The 21,386-nt window shown below is 38.9% G+C and overlaps 2 protein-coding genes across 3 annotated transcripts in view; both read right to left on the bottom strand.

Annotated features, from left to right (window-relative positions):
- Positions 1–1,145, bottom strand: part of HMX2 (H6 family homeobox 2) — a 51,175-nt gene extending 50,030 nt beyond the window's left edge. For both annotated transcript variants that reach the window (XM_040361339.1, XM_040361338.1), the window contains exon 1: positions 1,056–1,145. In XM_040361339.1, the coding sequence (XP_040217273.1) occupies positions 1,056–1,138 (83 nt within the window). In that variant the 5' untranslated portion in view covers positions 1,139–1,145. The remainder of the gene's footprint in view (positions 1–1,055) is intronic.
- Positions 1,146–8,888: 7,743 nt separating this feature from the next.
- HMX3 (H6 family homeobox 3) lies at positions 8,889–13,513 on the bottom strand. Its single transcript, XM_040361337.1, has 2 exons — positions 12,934–13,513; positions 8,889–10,334 (listed from the first exon to the last, which is right to left on the bottom strand). The coding sequence occupies exons 1-2, from the start codon at positions 13,238–13,240 to the stop codon at positions 9,715–9,717; spliced, it is 927 nt and encodes a 308-aa protein (XP_040217271.1). The 5' UTR covers positions 13,241–13,513; the 3' UTR covers positions 8,889–9,714.
- Positions 13,514–21,386: the final 7,873 nt, after the last annotated feature.

The raw sequence follows: 21,386 nt of genomic DNA, 5'->3' as shown, positions 1-21,386 counted from the left end.
TAGTCATATATAACACTATAAAAATATACTATACAGTTTGGCCTTTGAGTGGTTATTTTTAATTGATTCAAAGGAGGGAAAAACACCTTTTTTTTAATGTCTGGGGTTTCTCTTTATTGTTTCTCTGTATGAATTATATGTTTGGGGTTTCTCTTTAACAAATAACCCCCTCTCAAAAAAATACAAATAAAATAAATCCTGCTTTGGTGAGCCCTAACAAGGGAGAAAAAAAAAGTAACAATCATATCATACATAACCTTTAATTAGCTGTAATTAAGAATACAGGCAAATATAACACTATAATAAAATACTATACAGTTTTGCCTTTAAGTGGCTATTTTTAATTGATTCAAAGGGGGAAAAAAATCACCTTTTTTTTAATTGTCTGGGGTTTCTCTTTATTGTTTCTCTATATGAATTATATGTTTGGGGTTTCTCTTTAACACATAGTACCCACCCCTCTCAAAAAAAAAAAAAAATCCTGCTTTGATGAGCCCTAACAAAGGAGCAAAAAAAAAAGGAACAATCATATCACACATAACCTTTAATTAGCTGTAATTAAGAATACAGGCATATATAACACTATAATAAATAACTATACAGTTTAACCTTTAAATAGCTATGTTTTTATTGATTCGAGGAGGGGGGGGGGGTCACCTTTTTTGATCTTTTTTAAGATTGCTGGGAGCTCAGATAGGAGAGAGACAAGAAGAGAAAAGACATGTTGCTCTTTTCTCTTTTAAATGTAACATATATCTATTAGAGGTAACCCCCTGTCAGATATAAAAGACCCTCTGTAGGCTATACATGCCCCCCAAATAGTAGCTTACTTACTGGCTAGCCATTGCAATTATAATGTGACCTGTAAAAGGATCTCACAAAAAGGACAAAGCACCCCCAAAAATTTGCTGTGACCATTATCAGCTATTAGTCCATAACTGGCATTTGCTGGAGCTTCAAACCTGGTCACCCCAGTGCCACTGATGAGAGCTGCAGCAATGAAAGTGTTAAATCCCCCCCTATCCCCGGTTGGTATGGCCCATAGTATCACTGACCTGTCCAGGTGAGGGTGAGCCCAAGCAGTGCAGGCGGGTGAGGCTGGCAGAGGTTTGGCTGAGCAGCCTGTTGGCAGCAGCATGCGATCTCCTGGTTGAGTGCAGAGCACACTGTGCTGGTCTGGAAGTTTATATATTTCTGCCAATGTTTGCTATACAAAGACGCGGAGTATTTACTATCAAATAAAAGAAATACATGTGTGTTGTTAATACAAACAGGCAAAGCAAGATCTGTTCAGCTTGATTCAAAACACTGGACACGGGCCTGGCTCCATCTCTTTAATTGGAAACAAACGCACAGATTGAAGAAGCCAACCTCAGGAATCATCACAAGTGGCCGGGGGTTTAAGAGATTGGGACGGGAAGCAGGACAGGTTTACTAGATTGCCCCGATCAACGAGTGGGAGAGCCAGGCGCGCAGCCATGGAGGGTGGAGGCGGTTGCAATGAGCGCCTACAGTGATATGCGCCCTGCACTGTGCCAGGGATGCCACCTTTATCATTTACTCATCATCATTATTCAACTGACCATGGTGATCTGCCTTCCAGAATAAAGATACCTCCCTATGCCACTCTTCCTGGCTTTTCATGACACAGGCACCTGGCACCACTGCACCACTTTGCATTCTTTAACTAATCCCTCACCCCCCCCCCCCCCATATTTAATAGCCTTTACTCTCTTGCCCTTATGATCTAATACAACTTTGACCTTTCATTTTGGAATTTTTATATGATCTGTGCCACCCTATCACAATGTGCCAGTGTCTGTGCCAGGAGGCAAGTGTGCCACTCAATGACGCAGATGAATGACTGGCAGACAAAATCCCAAGGAAGCTGGTAGGGATGGCACATAACACCCACCACGACTGCCTACCTCAATAGCAAGGTGGGCACTATAGGGACATTTAGTATAGTAATATGTGCCAGGCATACAACTTGGACCTTGTGCCACCTTTTGATTGCGTTATGCCAGTCCGACCAGAATCTGGAGAGGGTAGCACTAGGTGGGGGTCGGGACACAGCCCCCTCCATCTCCCACCACCCCCCCCCCCATATCCAAGCAAGGGACTGGGCAGAAGAGTCCTTATCCCAGCCCTGTAATTGCATTTCTGTAGAAGGAGGCAGCTGTCATTATAATAAACAGGAACGCACTTGTGGCTCTGCGCTCAGAACACAAAGATCTTCATTTTCTGCTCCCCTTTGTCCCCTTTTAATAGTTTAATTTGCTTATTCAGGGGGCTGGGTATTTACCTCGGAAATTTCACAGGTGGTATAATGTGGGCTCCTGACTTGAGCCTTTTATCTGGAAATAATACAAAAAAAAAACTTTTTTTTAGATTTTGTATCATGAATATCCCTCATCCCTGACTACCTTTCAATCTGCACTATTGCATTAAAAGCACGACGCACACATTTAATCATGACACTCCAGCACCTAATTGCAGGGTCATTAATATAGAAAAGGTTTTAGTCAGAATAGAACAGAATTCCATGCCAAAGCCTGGATCCCCAATCATTGCTCCTCCTATAATTGGATTCTATGTCCCAGCATAATGCTTCTCTATGGAATTCTTCATCCCAAATACATTGCTCCTCCATAAACGAGACTATATCCAACACATTGCTCCTCCATAAATGAGACTCTATATCCAACACATTGCTCCTCCATAAACGAGACTCTATATCCAACACATTGCTCCTCCATAAATGAGACTCTATATCCAACACAATGTTCTTCCATAAATGAGACTCTATATCCAACACATTGCTCCTCCATAAATGAGACTCTATATCCAACACATTGCTCCTCCATAAACGAGACTATATCCAACACATTGCTCCTCCATAAATTAGATTAGATGTCCCAACACATTGCTCCTCCATAAATGAGACTATATCCAACACATTGCTCCTCCATAAACGAGACTATATCCAACACATTGCTCCTCCATAAATGAGACTATATCCAACTCATTGCTCCTCCATAAATGAGACTCTATATCCAACACATTGCTCCTCCATAAATGAGACTCTATATCCAACACAATGTTCTTCCATAAATGAGACTCTATATCCAACACATTGCTCCTCCATAAATGAGACTCTATATCCAACACATTGCTCCTCCATAAACGAGACTATATCCAACACATTGCTCCTCCATAAATTAGATTAGATGTCCCAACACATTGCTCCTCCATAAATGAGACTCTATATCCAACACATTGCTCCTCCATAAATGAGACTCTATATCCAACACATTGCTCCTCCATAAATGAGACTCTATATCCAACACATTGCTCCTCCATAAATGAGACTCTATATCCAACACATTGCTCCTCCATAAATGAGATTATATGTCCCAACACATTCCTCCTCCATAAATGAGACTCTATATCCCAACACATTGCTCCTCCATAAATGAGACTCTATATCCAACACATTGCTCCTCCATAAATGAGACTCTATATCCAACACATTGCTCTTCCATAAATGATATTCTATATCCCAACACATTGCTCCTCCATAAATGAGATTGGATGTCCCAACACATTGCTCCTCCATAAATGAGATTATATGTCCCAACACATTGCTCCTCCATAAATGAGATTATATGTCCCAACACATTTCTACTCCATAAATGAGACTCTATATCCAACACATTGCTCCTCCATAAATGAGACTCTATATCCAACACAATGTTCTTCCATAAATGAGACTCTATATCCAACACATTGCTCCTCCATAAATGAGACTCTATATCCAACACATTGCTTTTCCATAAATGATATTCTATATCCAACACATTGCTCCTCCATAAATGAGACTCTATATCCAACACATTGCTCCTCCATAAATGAGACTCTATGTCCCAACACATTGCTCTTCCATAAATGAGACTATATCCCAACACATTGCTTCTCCATAAATGAGACTCTACATCCAACACATTGCTCCTCCATAAATGAGACTCTATATCCCAACACATTGCTCCTCAATGAGACTCTATATCCAACACATTGCTCCTCCATAAATAAGACTCTATATCCCAACACATTGCTCCTCCATAAATAAGACTCTATATCCCAACACATTGCTCCTCCACAAATGATATTTTATATCCAACACATTGCTCCTCCATAAATGAGATTATATGTCCCAACACATTGCTCCTCCATAAATGAGACTCTATATCCAACACATTGCTCCTCCATGAATGAGATTCTATATCCCAACACATTGCTCCTCCATAAATGAGACTCCATATCCCAACACATTGCTCCTCCATAAATGAGACTCCATATCCCAACACATTGCTCCTCCATAAATGATATTCTATATCCCAACACATTCCTCCTCCATAAATGAGACTCTATCCAACACATTGCTCCTCCATAAATGAGACTCTATATCCCAACACATTGCTCCTCCATGTGATATTATATATCCCAACACATTGCTCCTCCATAAATTAGACTCTATATCCAACACATTGCTCCTCCATAAATGAGACTCCATATCCAACACATTGCTCCTCCATAAATTATATTCTATATCCCAACACATTGCTCCTCCATAAATGAGACTCTATATCCAACACATTGCTCCTCCATGAGACTCTATGTCCCAACACATTGCTCTTCCATAAATGAGACTCTATATCCCAACACATTGCTTCTCCATAAATGAGACTCTGCTCCCTACTAAAACATTGTTCCTTAACCTTATGGGGTTTTGTGCCCCAACGCATTGCTCCCCCATAAATGGGGTTCTGTATACCAAATACATTGTTCCCCATATATGGGATTCTGCATCTAAATAGAATTCTCCACTATATAGGATTCTGTATTTCAATGTATTGCTCCTCTGCAAATGGGAGACAGAATCCCAAAGACATTGCTCCTCCAATAATGGAATTCTATATCCCAAAGACATTGCTCCTCCAATAATGGAATTCTATATCCCAAAGACATTGCTCCTCCAATAATGGAATACAGTATCCCAACACATTGTTCCTAGAAAAACAGGATTCCATATCCCTAATATATTGCCCTTGTATAAATGGGAATCTATATTCCTTCCCTAATATATTGCCCTTGCATAAATGGGATTCTGTATCCTAGTTCATTGTTCTTCCTTAATGGAATCACAAATGTCCCAGCATCGCCTAGGAAGGAGGTGGATCAGGAAGAATTTTTAAATCCTAAAATATTCATTTTCTCAGCTTCGTCAGAATCTGAGCTTGTGATTCTAAAAAAAATAGATACAAAAAAAAATAAAAATGAAGGCAGTAAAATAAAGGAAAGTGCAAGCTCTATAGGGTGGCACCTTTCTGGCGCAGCGCAGTGCTGATCCGGAGTCCTGGGAGTCAGACCAAACCTGACTCACCTGACTCCTGTGGGCATCATCTCTAATTTCCCTGCTTTATGTATTGCTGCTGCTTTTATTCTCTTATTCTTTTATATGCTGCTTCTGCTTTTATTCTCTTTTTATTAATTCTTTTTATACATGCAAGCGTTATCCAAAACATGTATTTAACGCACAGGACACCTGTTACCTATTTGTAGATAAATATAGCTGTACAGTTTATCTGCAAATTGAGTAGGGTCTGTTTTATTGCTCTGTGTTCACTTCTGGAACCGGTTTTGAAGCAACAAACCGGCTTTTGTGTCCTCTTAGCGCTGCGCTAAAAGTAACAACAATCCAATTTGCTACAGGAGAGGCACAGGCTGTCCTCCTTGCACCATCCTCGCCCATTACTAGTGAGGACTGGCTGAGTCAAGAAGACACAAACCCCAAATAAAGAAGTTATTTTCTTCTGATTTGGTAACATGGGAATCTCTGGGTTCGATCTGACGCTTGTTTGGGATTGAAACAATTTAATGAGCGCTCTCTGACTTCTACAAAAGTTGCCATTGCAAACAAATGGAAGCATCCCAATGTTGTGAGCACACACACAGGGGACATAGTTTGACTCGAAATGTTTATTTTTCCATTTAGGTCACGAGCCAAGCTTTTCATTTCAAACTCCCTGCAAATCAACTTTGATTTTTTATTTTCTTTCTTTTTTTTTTTTTTTTTTTTAAGATTGGGGGTTATTATTGTAAAAACATTTAAACCAGAACATACACACTCCAATTATTTCAAGGGTTGTCCTATCAAGCAGAATTGATGGCATTTTCTTTATTATTTTTTGTTGCTGCCTCAAATGCTTTGCTAGTAGCAGAGAAACAGGTATCGGTATTTACTATAACTGCTGGAGTAATAGGACAAGGATTGTAGACAACTGCACACACACGTACACATTTTTAAAGTGTGTACAGAAAACACCAAAGGAAATGTCATCCACGTGCCAGATTTGTTTCTGCTATTTGCGTTTTAGGAGGGGTTTTTTTTTGGTGTACAAAAATTATATATATATATATATATATATATATATATATATATATATATATATATATATATATATATATATATATATATATATATACTGTGTGTATATATATATATATATAATGTATGTATATATATATATATACACATATACACATATATAGATAGATAGATAGATATGGGCAGATATAATATCTATCTATCTATCTGTCTACACACACACACACACTATTTATTTATATAGATATAGTAGATCTATATATATATATATATATATATATACACAGAGAGAAAGGGAGAAATAGTGATATATATATATAAATGTGTAGATAGATAGATAGATAGATAGATATTATATCTGTCCATATCTATCTATCTATCTATCTATCTATCTATCTATCTATCTATCTATCTATCTATCTATCTATCTATCTATATATGTGTATATGTATATATATATATATATATATATATATATATATATATATATATATATATATATATATATATATAGATATAGTAGATCTATATATACATATATATATATACACAGAGAGAAAGGGAGAAATAGTGATATATATATATATAAATAGATAGATAGATAGATAGATAGATAGATAGATAGATAGATAGATAGATAGATAGATAGATAGATAGATAGATAGATAGATAGATGCAACTATTAACTAGGCTTAATGTATTGCAGTGCATTGGGACATAACATTGAAACCCATTTTCATTTTATTTATTGCACCTAAAATCTTGCCTCTTCAAAGTATTCTAAGCCAAATTTTTGGGTGGCATTCAAGTGATAAATAAAAATGTCTTTATATCATCTCCCATCAGTTCCTTCCTGGAAAAGTGGCAATAGGTAGCATATTTGAATTGCTTTGGGTGAAGGTGGGGCACAGTCATAGAACTATTTTATATATATAAAGAGAGATCTCTCTCTCTCTCTCTCTCTCTCTCTCTCTCTCTCTCTTTCTCTCTTTCTCTCTTTCTCTCTCTCTCTCTCTCTCTCTCTCTCTCTCTCTCTCTCTCTCTCTCTCTCTCTCTCTCTCTCTATATATATATGTATGTATATGTGTATATCTACTATAGCTATATAAATCTATACCTATATATATATATATAGATAGATAGATAGAGAGAGATCTCTCTCTCTCTCTCTCTCTCTCTCTCTATATATATATATATATATATATATATATATATATATATATATATATATATATATATATCTACTATATCTATATAAATCTATACCTATATATACAGCTATAGATCTATATTGTATAGATATAGATCAATATCTATATATGCACAGGGCATTGTGTATTCTGTTGGACACCTGCTGTTTTATCTATTACTTTTACTTACTCCTCGTCCCCCTTTTTCTTGTTTGATTTTGGTTTTGAGCTTTTGGCGTATTGCATTTGTGCAGAGTTACTTACCTCCCCAATTACAAAAAGAAAAAAAAATAGAATGGACAAGGTTTTTTTTTACAGCCAATGCTATTTTTTTATTTATTTTTTGATGCATTGAATTATAGCTGGCGCGCCTGTTCCACTCCAAATCCATCTCCAAATTCATTTCCAATGGCTTATATATTTTTATGTCTTCAATTTAGGAAATTCACAGCTATTGAACTCAACGTCTCAATAAATTAAGGGAGTAATATGCGAGGTTAGACTTATGTGGGGTGGCTCGGGAGTGGTAAGGTGCAAAACGTTCTATAGAGACACTGAAAATTCTACGAGGTGTGAAATTATTATATTTATAGTTATTGCGTGTGTTAACACCCTATAGACTAAAAAAAAAAAACGACAATAATAAAAATAATAATAATTTTAAGTAGTATTGCTAGTTTACATTTATATCCACTATGTTGTCTAATTATATAAATTAAATTGTAATTTAAATAAAAATAATATTGATTTAATTGAGCAGAAATAAGGGGGCTGAAGCTCAGACAATTTTGGAGAGCCCTGAACTTTGCGCATAACTTGCAGCCCAGTGCTAAAAATCAAACAGAGACTAAAGAAATAAAGAAAGTGTATTTTTTATTTCATTTTCACAACAAACATTTAATTTTTACAAATATATCTTATTTAAAAAGAGAAACAAAAGAAAATGGTTGCAGTTTTGTCCCAGATACAAGAGGGGAGATGGTGCCCTGCGCCTATGCCAGGATCCTGGAAGCCCGGAGGGTGGCACCGAAAGACCCAACTCCCACCATGTATACATACTGTACATTAACAAAATAACTTAAATTACATCATTGATTGTCCCTTTAGTACAAAGCCCAGCTTCAGTTCTCAAGGAATAGGACACACTCACGTTCCACACCCCTGTTATTCTCTTTTTCTTTTTTTGTTTAACGTTTTGTTTTATGTTGTTGCCTTTTGCCAAATTTATGTTATTAGTTTTCTATGTTGTCATAGTCTTATGTTTACTGTTTGTTTTTTTTGTTTTTCTGTTTTTTTTATTATTATTATTCATTGGTAATTGATCACAGATAACCAGGGAATCAGCGAAGGGCTAGCAATTGCCTTTTCCTATTGCACAATCCAAGAAATATATTACAACACAGTTATTTTCAAATAAAATAATTAAAACAAAAAAAAAATGAAATGTACAGTTTGTTTCAAGTCAAAATGTTCGTTTGAAAAAGGAAATTTGGAATAAAATATGACCATGTCCTGTAAAGACTTTATAATAAATAAGTCAGTGGTAAAAAATAATAATATTAATAATAATTAAACACATGAAACAGGAGATACAAAATTGAGCAAAACAATTGTGTGTATTTTTTGTTTATACAAATGATGCAATGTTTTGTATTTTTTTTTTTTTTTTTTTTTTTAGAAAACAAAAATATTACAGTGTTTGACATGTCTGGGTTGACTCCTGTCATTGGATTCGACTCTAGGATTTTTTTTTCTTTTGGCAAATTGAACAGTAAATATATTTAACATTTGCCCTTTTTTTTATTTTATTTTTATTAGAAAAATGAAAAATAATACGGGGAGTGACAAATACCTGCGCGCTTTGTTCACTTAGAAGCTGTGAGTTTAGACCTGTATTGTGAAGTCCTCTTTTTTTTTTACCACTGCTCTGGTGTGGCCCCTAAGGGCCACAGTTGTCTTCAAGTTCTGCAGCTTTAGGTGTCTGTTGTGGATTGTCCTTTCCACCCAACCAAGGGTGGCTTCTCCTGAAACAAGTCTATCCCTAACCTTGGTGCCCTTAAAGGAGCCCTCCAATCCTCACACTGGTCTGAGTAAGGGCACTGAAGTGACTACAGGGTGAGAGTAATACACAGGATGGGGAAATGTCAGAAGGGGCTGGCTGACTGGCACGTTGGCCCCAGAGTTGACACTCTCTGTGCTGGAGGAGTTCTCATGGTACAAGATGGGCACCCTGACGATTCTCTGGGCAGCGGCGTGGCTCAGGTTGGCAGCCTCCAGTTCTGCTGCCAGTTGCCTTTTCCATTTGTTCCTGCGGTTCTGGAACCAGATCTTCACCTGGGTCTCAGTCAGGTGTAGAGAGGCAGCAAGTCCCGCCCTCTCGGAGCTGCTCAGGTACCTCTTCATGTCAAAGGTGGACTCCAGCTGGAAGACTTGGCTCCTGGAGAACACCGTCCGGGTCTTCTTCTTCCTGCAGGGCTTCTTGTCTGAGGAGTCGTCCAACTTCTTCCAGTCCTCACCACTCTCGTCCTTCTTGGACTCCTCAGGTTCGCTCTCCTCTAGGATGATCTCCTCTGGGCTCTTGGAGTCCCTCTCTTTGGAGTCCAGGTCCTGCTTGAGGCTGCGGAGGGGCTCTGGAGAGTCTCTTTCACCCCCAGAGACCGGGGAAGAGGGGCCCAGCAGCAGGCTCTTCTCAGGAACTAAAGAGGGACAAGCAACAACAAGCCATTAGTCACTGTCATCATAACATGATCACTGTCATCATTACATTCAATGACCAAAAAAAAGCTCCAATTATCCAAACTAGCTGGACATTTACATACACCAGATCACCTTGCTTTGTATACTGGCCAGGAGCAAAAAGAAAAACCTAAATAGAAAAAGTGGCAGTTTTATACATTTTGGGCCAATTTGTTATTTATTTTTAGATTGTGTTTTATTTGTATTAATAAAAAAAATAGAATTGAAAAATGTGGCAGTTTGATACATTTTGTGACAATTTGTTATTTATTTTTTAGATTGTGTTTTATTTGTATTAATTAAAATAAAATAGAAAAACCTAAATAGAAAAAGGGGCAGTTTGATACATTTTGTGCCAATATGTTATTTATTTTTTAGATTGTGTTTTATTTGTATTAATTAAAATAAAAAAAATAGAATTGAAAAATGTGTCAGTTTGATACATTTTGTGCCAACTTGTTATTTTTATTTTTTAGATTGTGTTTTGTTTGTATTAATTAAACTGAAATAGAAAAACCTAAATAGAAAAAGGGTCAGTTTGATACATTTTGTGCTAATTTGTTATTTTTTTTTTTAGATTGTGTTTTATTTGTAATAATTAAAATAAAATAGAAAAACCTAAATAGAAAAAGTGGCTGTTTAAAACATGTTGTGCCAATTTGTTATTCATTTTTTAGATTGTGTTTTATTTGTATTAATTAAACTAAAATAGAAAAACCTAAATAGAAAAAAGGGCAGTTTGATACATGTTGTGCCAATGTGTTATTTTGTTTTAGATTGTGTTTTATTTTTATTAATTAAAATAAAAATAGAAAAACCTAAATAGAAAAAGGGGCAGTCTGATACATTTTGTGCCAATTTGTTATTTATTTTTTAGATTGTGTTTTATTTGTATTAATTAGTTTTGGTAGAAGATAATTGGATGTACAAGGTTATAGGCAGGCCAGGCATTGATGTAATAATACTTTTTTGGAAAAATATCATTTAATGTACAACGTCATAGGCAGGCTTTGATGTAAAAATAATTTTTGGGTAAAATATAATTTGGTGTAAAACGTTCTAGCCAGGCATTGATGTAATAATATTTTTTTGGTAAAATATAATTTATTGTACAACGTCATAGGCCAGGCATTGATGTAATAATATTTGTTGGTCAAATATAATTTGATGTACAACGTCATAGGCAGGCATTGATGTAATAATATTTATATATTTTTGGGGGTAAAATATAATTTGATGTACAACATAAAAGGCAGGCTTTGGGGTATTTGCACCCTTGAATGATGATTTTTAGATCTGTTCCCAATTTGAGATAGGCAGATCTGCTCAAAAAAAAAAAAAAAAAAAAAGGGTAATTTAAGCTGCACAAAATCGCTCTATTTCCGATCCCTATTTACCTAATTATCTCTCTTTTCATCCATCAAACTATTCCGACAAAAAAGCTCTCTGCTCCCTATTAATACACCTGTCCATTAGTACATTAGCCTATGTCTATTCATCGCAGTCACTGCTAATTGAAGTGTCTTTTCTACAGTATTAAAACGAAAAAAAAAAGTATTATAAATTACAAATTCAGCTTCCCTATCTGCCTTGTGTTAAAACATCCTACATTTATTTTTTTGCATGCAACGTTTGATTTTTGGTTACAATTACGCACACAAAAAAAATTATGTTAACATTGTCCCCCAGTTTATTTATTTTGTATTCGTCTTTTTTTTTTTAACTATAAGTCCCAGGACATTAATAATAATGTTACCACTGTCACCCAGTTTGTTTTATTCTTTTTTATTTTTTTTGGAACTACAAGTCCCAGGACATTAATAATAATGTTATCATTGTCACTCTGGTAATTTTTTTTCACTTCGTCCTTTTTTTTAACTATAAGTCCCAGGACATTGTTAACATTTTCACCCAGTTTATTATTATTTTTTATTATTATTATTTATTTATTTTTTGGAACTATAAGTCCCAGGACATTGATAACATCGTCACCCAGTTTATTATTATTTTTTAATATTATTATTATTATTTTTGGAACTATAAGTCCCAGGACATTGTTTACATTGTCACCCAGTTTATTATTATTTTTTATTATTATTATTATTATTATTATTATTTTTGGAACTATAAGTCCCAGGACATTGTTAACATCGTCACCCAGTTTATTATTATTTTTTTGTATTATTATTTTTGGAACTATAAGTCCCAGGACATTGTTAACATTGTCACCCAGTTTATTATTATTTGTTATTATTATTATTATTTTTTATTATTACTTATTTTTTTTTGAACTATAAGACCCAGGACATTGTTAACATCGTCACCCAGTTTATTATTATTATTTTTTAATTATTATTATTTTTGGAACTATAAGTCCCAGGACATCGTTAACATTGTCACCCAGTTTATTATTATTATTCTTTAATTATTATTATTTTTGGAACTATAAGTCCCAGGACAATAGTAGCTGCAGTTATAAGTTCAGAAGTCATACAATAAGTGTCTAGATAACCCCTTCCCCTACACCAAACTTCATGTTGGCCCATTGGGAGTTCCTACCTTCTGTCCTGGGTATGTGCCCTCCATGGGTCAAGGTGTAGGAGTACCACCAAGCTGGGGACCTCTCCAGGTAATGTGCAGGTAAGGCGAACCTCTGGGTGGGTATCTCCAGCCGAGGGAAGGACAGGTCAGTCAATGGCGACAGGGCGAAAGATGCCCCATCAAAGGTGCCCTTGATTTGGGTGAAGAGAGCCTTTGGTGGCCTGACTGCCCTGGAGGACTCACAGGTCAGGAGGCTCTTGATGGAGAAGGGGGACTCCTTGGCCGGGGTGGTGGTGCTGCTTTCTTGTCCAGTTGTTTCAGGCATGGCTGACAGCAGCTGAAACCATCAACCAAAGAAAAATAAAAAGAACTGGGCGAGCCTTGTTTTCCAGGGGGCACCCCCAAATCCAGAGCTAGGAGAGGAGATGAGGAAGGGTGACTCAGGCTAGGGGACCAGCAGCCACATGGGGAAGGCCAGGAGACATCAGGCTGAGGTGACCAACTTACACAGCCATCCGGGAAGTCACAGAGAACTGAGTGAGGAGGAGGATGACAGCAACTGGGAACAGGAGAGCGGAGGAGGAGGAGGAGTGGAGGGGAGAGGAGCAGGAGGAGGAGTGGAGGGGAGAGGAGCAGGAGGTGGAGGAACAGAGGAGGGACCAGGGATGGACTCAGCAGCAGGCCACTCCAAACTCCCTCACTTCTGCTACAACTCGCTCCTTATTGGCTTTATATAGTCCAATTAGGCAGCAAATGAGGACAAGGCTATTAACCCCCCCCCCCCCCCCCCAAAGAAAAGGATATTGGCCACTAGACAAACGGCCGTCGCTGAGTGCTGGAGAAGTTGGGGCTTCTTTTCTGTACATCCTCCATGCGGCTCGTTCTCTTATTTTGGAGGAGGGGAATAAAAAGCGATCCACACTGTCATCATCAGCCGATTTATCACCTGAATAAAATCCCCCTTCTCTCACATTCATAAACTCGCAGCAATTAATAAACTTGCTGATTACTTCGCTTCTGCCACATAATGAATCTCATTTATAAGAAGCGTTTTCCTGTAAACGCCGCGCGGACGTGCGCAGATCCGTTGGAACGCGTTCTGACGCAGAGCAGGATTCTCAGCACTTGTTCAAGCAGGATGACGTTTATACATTTTTTTTTTATATACATATATATCTTTTTAGTACATTCTCTTTTTCAGTTTTATCCCACTAGACCTGACCGATTTAATGAATGTGCATTATTTTATGTTAAATAAACTTGTCCAATAAGGTGCAGTACAGGATGAATAAATCAGGTGCTAGAAACCAGTCATTGGACTCCAGCAGAAATGATACAGCGCTGGTCTCTAGCAGACCTAAATATGAAACATCAGACCTGTCCTGTCCTTGCTTTACTGGCCTGCCCTGTCCTGGTCTGTCTGTCCTGCACCAGTCTGCCACTGGTCTGCCTGTCCTCCACTTTAATGCCTGTCCTGCCCTGGTCTGCCTGTCCTGTACTTGTCTGCCTGTCCTGCCCTGGTCTGTCTGTCCTCCACTTTAATGCCTGTCCTGTACTTGTCTGCCTGTCCTGCACTTGTCTGCCTGTCCTGCACTTGTCTGCCTGTCCTGCCCTGGTCTGCCTGTCCTGTACTTGTCTGCCTGTCCTGTACTTGTCTGCCTGTCCTGTCCCTGTTTAATGCATGCCCTGTCCTGGTCTGCCTGTCCTGTACTTGTCTGTCTGTCCTGCCCTGGTTTGCTTGTCCCGAACTTTTCTGCCTGTTCTGTACTTGTCTGCCTGTCCTGCACTGGTCTGTCTGTCCTGCACTGGTCTGCCTGTCCTGTACATGTCTGTCTGTCCTGTACATGTCTCCCATGTCCTGTTCATGTCTGCCTGTCCTGTACATGTCTGCCTGTCCTGTACCGGCCTTTTTTTCCTGTACTTGTCTGCCTGTCCTGTATCGGTCTGCCTATCCTTCACTGGTCTGCCTGTTGTGCATTGGTTAGCCTGGTCTGCCCTGGTCTAGCTGCCCTGCCCCAGACGGCTGCCCTTCTCTTTTCTGCCTGGCCTCCATTAGTATGCATATTCTGGTCTGATTGTCCTACCCTGATCATCCTGGCCTGCCCATCTTACAATGTATTTCCTCGGCTGCCATGGTCTCATTGTCTTGTATTGGTCAACTGTCCTACCCTCTGTGCCTGTCCTGCACTTGTCTGCCTGTCCTGCACTTGTCTGTCTGTCCTGCACTTGTCTGTCTTGCACTTGTCTGCCTGTCCTGCACTTGTCTGTCTGTCCTGCACGTGTCTGCCTGTCCTGCACTTGTCTGCCTGTTGTGCATTGGTTAGCCTGGTCTGCCCTGGTCTGGATGCTCTGCCCCAGACTGCTGCCCTTCTCTTTTCTGCCTGGCCTGCATTAGTATGCATATTCGGGTCTGATCGTCCTACCCTGATCATCCTGGCCTGCCCATCTTACAATGTATTTCCTCTGCTGCCATGGTCTCATTGTCTTGTATTGGTCAACTGTCCTACCCTATCTGCCTGCCCTGCACTTGTCTGCCTGTCATGCACTTGTTTGTCTGTCCTACCCTATCTGCCTGTCCTGCACTTGTCTGCCTGTCCTGCACTTGTCTGCCTGTCCTGCACTTGTCTGTCTGTCCTACCCTCTCTGCCTGCCCTGCACTTGTCTGCCTGTCCTGCACTTGTCTGCCTGTCCTACCCTGTCTGCCTGTCCTGCACTTGTCTGCCTGTCCTGCACTTGTCTGTCTGTCCTACCCTGTCTGCCTGTCCTGCACTTGTCTGCCTGTCCTGCACTTGTCTGCCTGTCCTGCACTTGTCTGTCTGTCCTACCCTGTCTGCCTGTCCTGCACTTGTCTGCCTGTCCTGCACTTGTCTGCCTGTCCTGCACTTGTCTGTCTGTCCTACCCTGTCTGCCTGTCCTGCACTTGTCTGCCTGTCCTGCACTTGTCTGTCTGTCCTACCCTGTCTGCCTGTCCTGCCCTGTCTGCCTGTCCTGCACTTGTCTGCTTGTCCTGCACTTGTCTACTTGTCCTGCACTTGTCTGCCTGTCCTGTACTTGTCTGCCTGTCCTGCACTTGTCTGCTTGTCCTGCCCTGTCTGCCTGTCCTGCACTTGTCTGCTTGTCCTGCCCTGTCTGCCTGTCCTGCACTTGTCTGCTTGTCCTGCCCTGTCTGTCTGTCCTGCACTTGTCTGTCTGTCCTGCCCTGTCTGCCTGTCCTGCACGTGTCTGTCTGTCCTACCCAGTCTGCCTGTCCTCCACTGATTTGTCTGTCACGTCTTAGTCTGCCTGTCTTTTCCAGATCTTCCTGTTCTATACTGGTCTGTCGTGCCCTGTGCTGCACTGGTTTGCCTGCCCTGGCCTGTCCATCCTGCCCCTGTCTGCCTGGCCTGTACTGGTCTTCCTGTCTTCTACTGGTCTGTCTGTCCTGCCCTGGGCTGCCTGAGCCATAGTGAGGGAATCAGAGATCTATCTGTGCTCAGAGCTTCCAGAACACTTGCAGAGCAGTGAAAGTGTCTCATCTCCTCCCCAGGTGATGATGGATGAGTGTCAGCTCTGCTGTCTAGTGGAGACTGGAGACAAGGGTGTGTAATTCATCCTCAGGGATCAGACCTTCCTCAGTCTCTGCGCACCCCCCTCACAATCATTGTTTTATTTATTTTTTAGCAAAAATGTTATTGTTTGTAAATACTGAGAAGACCCAGATGAAGTGTATGTGACACCATGAGAGCTAAGGTGACACAGAAATCTGAGGATGATCAGAGTGTGATGCCCTTCCAGACTGGCACAGGGATCCCTCATATACCCATCCTGTGTACAACCCATTGATGGATGGATGGTGATCTGTGGAGCCCCAGGAATGGATGTCTGCCATTTATCTCTACATGTCCATCCATCCTTCTATCTGTATAGATATATATCCATACACGCACAATCATCTATTCATCTGTCTACAATCAATCTTTTATCCTCACTTTTATCTTTCTTTCTTTCTATATATCTATCCTGACAGGTAACATGTTTGCACCTTTCCATTTCTCCCTCCCAAACAAATCTCTAATTCTCTGATTTTATCTGTCATTTCATTCATTTCTCTCCTTTCCTCACTTGTATCGTTCTATCTACAAACCTATGACTTTCCCCTATCTATCTATCTATCTATCTATCTATCTATCTATCTATCTATCTATCTATCTATCTATCTATCTATCTATCTATCTATCTATCTATCTATCTATCTATCTACCTATCTATCTATCTATCTATCTATCTATCTATCTATCCATCCAGAATGAACACATCTCTTTTTATTTTTTTTATCCTTTCTTTACAAGCAATCATATAATATCTGTTTTCTATTTAGGCATCCATGTTATGTATTCTATGTACACAACCATCCAGGCATTCTCTATTTCCATCCTGTCTATCTATCTATCTATCTATCTATCTATCTATCTATCTATCTATCTATCTATCTATCTATCTATCTCCATACATCCACTTACCTCTTTCTCTTACTGTTTACCCTATGAATATCGCCATCATCTTTTTATACATTTATATGCAACTAATAATTAATATCCCTTCACATCTTTCTTTCTTTCTTTTTCTTTTAACACTATCTATCTATCTATCTATCTATCTATCTATCTATCTATCTATCTATCTATCTATCTATCTATCTATCTATCTATCTATCTATCTATCTATCTATCTATCTATCTATCTATTCTCTCTCTTCTATCTCTCTGACTTTTATTTATCTATCTATGTCTATCTCTGCTTAATTCTCTTGTATATCTATCATAAATATCTACCATTATCTCTTGACATCTATCTATATATCAATCACTGAATCTATATCACAAAGTTTATCTATCTATCTATCTATACCTATATCTACCATTCTCTCTTTTCCTTAATTCTTTCATAAATATATACCATTCTCTTCTATCTATCTATCTATCTATCTATCTATCTATCTATCTATCTATCTATCTATCTATCTATCTATCTATCTATCTGTCTGTCTGTCTGTCTGTCTATCTATCTATCTATCTATCTATCTATCTATCTATCTATCTATCTATCTATTCACCTATATCTACCACTCTCCCTTTTTGTTCTTTCTTTCATACACATATTCTATTATTTTCTATCTATCTTTATATCTATCTATCTATCTATCTATCTATCTATCTATCTATCTATCTATCATCATAAATATCTACAGTTCTCTTCTTTCTTTCTGTCTATCTATCAATCTATTTATCTATCTGTCTATCAATTTCTATCTATCACTAAATCTATATCTAACATTTCTATCTATCTATCTATCTATCTATCTATCTATCTATCTATCTATCTATCTATCTATCTATCTATCTATCTATCTATCTATCTATCTATCTCTACCATTCTCCTCTTTCTTTCTTTCTTTCTTTCTTTCTTTCTTTCTTTCTTTCTTTCTTTCTTTCTTTCCTTTCTTTAAAAAACAAATCTATCTATCTATCTATCTATCTATCTATCTATCTATCTATCTATCTATCTATCTATCTATCTATCTATCTATCTATCTATCTATCATCATAAATATCTACAGTTCTCTTCTTTCCTTCTGTCTATCTATCAATCTATTTATCTATCTGTCTATCAATTTATCTATCACTAAATCTATATCTAACATTTCTATCTATCTATCTATCTATCTATCTATCTATCTATCTATCTATCTATCTATCTATCTATCTATATATCTCTACCATTCTCCTCTTTCTGTCTTTCTTTTTTTTCTTTCTTTCTCTTTCTTTTTTTCTTTCTTTTTTTAAACATATTTCTATCTATCTATCTATCTATCTATCTATCTATCTATCTATCTATCTATCTATCTATCTATCTATCTATCTATCTATCTATCTATCTATCTATCTGTCAGATTATCTATCTATCTATCTATCTATCTATCTATCTATCTATCTATCTATCTATCTATCTATCTATCTATCTATCTATCTATCTATCTATCTATCATAACTATCTATCATTCTCTTCTATCTAACTAACTATATATCTATCTCTTTATCGATTTATCTTTATGTACCATTATTTATAATTCTCTATGGTCTACCTATGTATCTTTAATATATATTTACCACTATCTATCTATCTATCTATCTATCTATCTATCTATCTATCTATCTATCTATCTATCTATCTATCTATCTATCTATCTATCTATCTATCTATCTATCTATCTCTCTATCTATTATAAATATCTCCCATCCTCTATCACCCATAGAAGAAGTGTTGTGGTGTTGCAGTAGAATGTTCTGTATATGGCACAGAGTGATTCGGATTCGGTTCGGGTGACAGATGCTCGGGCTCCTGGAATAAATGACTCGCAGTTGCTCGCGATCCTGATTGATGATTTTCGGGGCCACCATTCAGGGAAGGAAGGATGAGAATGTTCTCCTCGGAATGTTTGTTCCTTTTCCCTCCATGCCATGGAAATATCTGCGCCGTTTAATCTTCTCTGACTCCAAATCGTTCTTTTTATAGGCGATTTCTATTACAACAAAGCACAACGAATGACTTCCTCCGGTGTGTCGGAGTTCTTTACATTTTTATGGATGCTCTAGAACGAAAAATGTTTCCTAAAACGAATTTTCAAACGCTAACAGTATTGTTTAATATGGGCACTAGGTAAATAAGTCATAAAAATCAAAAATAACAGCCATGAATTTGTACATTTTAGTGGCTCTTGAGAAGAGAAATAAAGGAAGGAAATTGGTGTTGGAGCGCCCCCTGCTGGCCAAGTGTCGGAGGAGCTCACAGGCAGCTCTGCAGCATCTTGGTTGTCCAAGGGGGGCCTTGGCTCACTGGAGTATGAAGTCAGGGGGGGGTAAAGAAACCTGGGGGGGGCTGTTTATAGAGTGATAAGCCACAAAAGTGTCTTAACTTGCTCTTCTCTTGGCTTATTTATTAAATCAGGATTTGTCCTACTTGATTGAATTTTCCACATTTACTAGGGATTTACACACCAGCGGCTGTGTTATACCGTGACCACTCATGTGCCCTCTGACACATCTCGCTGTTTGCCTTTTCAATTTTTTGCAGCTTTATTGAAATGTAACAAAGTGACATTTCATTCACCGTTATTCACTGCAGCGGGTTGCAGCACGCCATACTGTGTCGCAATACGCTACAACAAAAAAATAAGTAGTACATGCAGTGGCGGCTGGTGCTCACATTTTTTTTTTATTTGTTTGCGCCCCCCCCCTTTAATTGCAGCCTCACTGTGCCCATCAAACGCAGCTACTGTGCCCATCAATTGCCACCACTGTGCCCATCAAACGCAGCCACTGTGCCCATCAAACGCAGCCACTGTGCCCATCAAACACAGCTACTGTGCCTATCAAATGCAGCCACTGTGCCCATCAAACGCAGCCACTGTGCCCATCAAACGCAGCCACTGTGCCCATCAAATGCAACCACTGTGCCCATCAAACGCAGCCACTGTGCCCATCAAACGCAATAACTGTACACATAAATTGCCACCACTGTGCCCATTAAAAGCTGCCACTGTGCCATCAAGCAGAGCCACTGTACCCATCAAGTGCAGCCACTGTGCCCATCAAACGCAGCCACTGTATCCATAAATTGCTGCCACTTTGCCATCAAACACAGCTACTGTGACCATCAATTGCCACCACTGTGCCTATCAAACACAGCCACTGTGCCCATCAAATGCAGCCACTGTGCCCATCAAACGCAGCCACTGTATCCAGAAATTGCTGCCACTGTGCCATCAAATGCAGCTACTGTAACCATCCATTGCTGCCAGTGTGCCCCATCAATTGCCGCCAGGGTGCACCAGTTTCCCCCATAAATTGCCGCCAGTGTGCCCCATCAATTACCGCCAGTGTGCCCATGAATTGCTGCCAGTTTGCCCCATTAATTGCTGCCAGTGTGCCCCATCAATTGCCGCCAGTTTGCCCCATCAATTGCCGCCAGTGTGCCCCATCAATTGCCGCCAGTTTGCCCCATCAAATGCTGCCAGTGTGCCCACCCGCCCGGCACTTACCTGTCTTGGGTCAGCACTGTCCTCCATGCTCCCTCCGAGTCCTCGATGTCTTCTCCCGTCCTCTTTTGCTATGACTGGACGCCTGTAGTGCAAATCTGCACAAAACACTAAAAATACATAGGCGTGAATCAAGCCTAAGCACGTTTTTGATCCATTGAAGTCTATGGAACCAAAAACCATAAAAAAGTCCCCGGCCCTTTCTATAAAATGCACAGATGTGAACTACATCCATAGGAAACCATGGTATATGGACTGTAGTGTGTCTCTGCAAAACTGAAAACGCACTAACAAAATGCATAGGTGTGAATCCAGGTCTTACCCAAACTGATTGACACAGAATCTGGTGCAGCTGTGCAAAGTAACCAATCGGCTTCTAATTTCAGCTGGTTCAGTA

This window comes from Rana temporaria, chromosome 8, assembly GCF_905171775.1.
Source record: "Rana temporaria chromosome 8, aRanTem1.1, whole genome shotgun sequence".
NCBI lineage: Eukaryota > Metazoa > Chordata > Amphibia > Anura > Ranidae > Rana > Rana temporaria.
Note: the sequence above shows the minus strand (reverse complement) of the source record. Positions and strands in the feature narration are given on the sequence as shown.

Bases quoted from the DNA above. Each gene is read 5' to 3' on its own strand.
- HMX3 (XM_040361337.1), bottom strand. From the start codon at position 13,240: ATGCCTGAAACAACTGGACAAGAAAGCAGCACCACCACCCCGGCCAAG. The intron at 10,335-12,933 runs GTAGGAACTCCC...GTCCCTCTTTAG, and splicing joins GCACATACCCAGGACAGAAG to TTCCTGAGAAGAGCCTGCTG.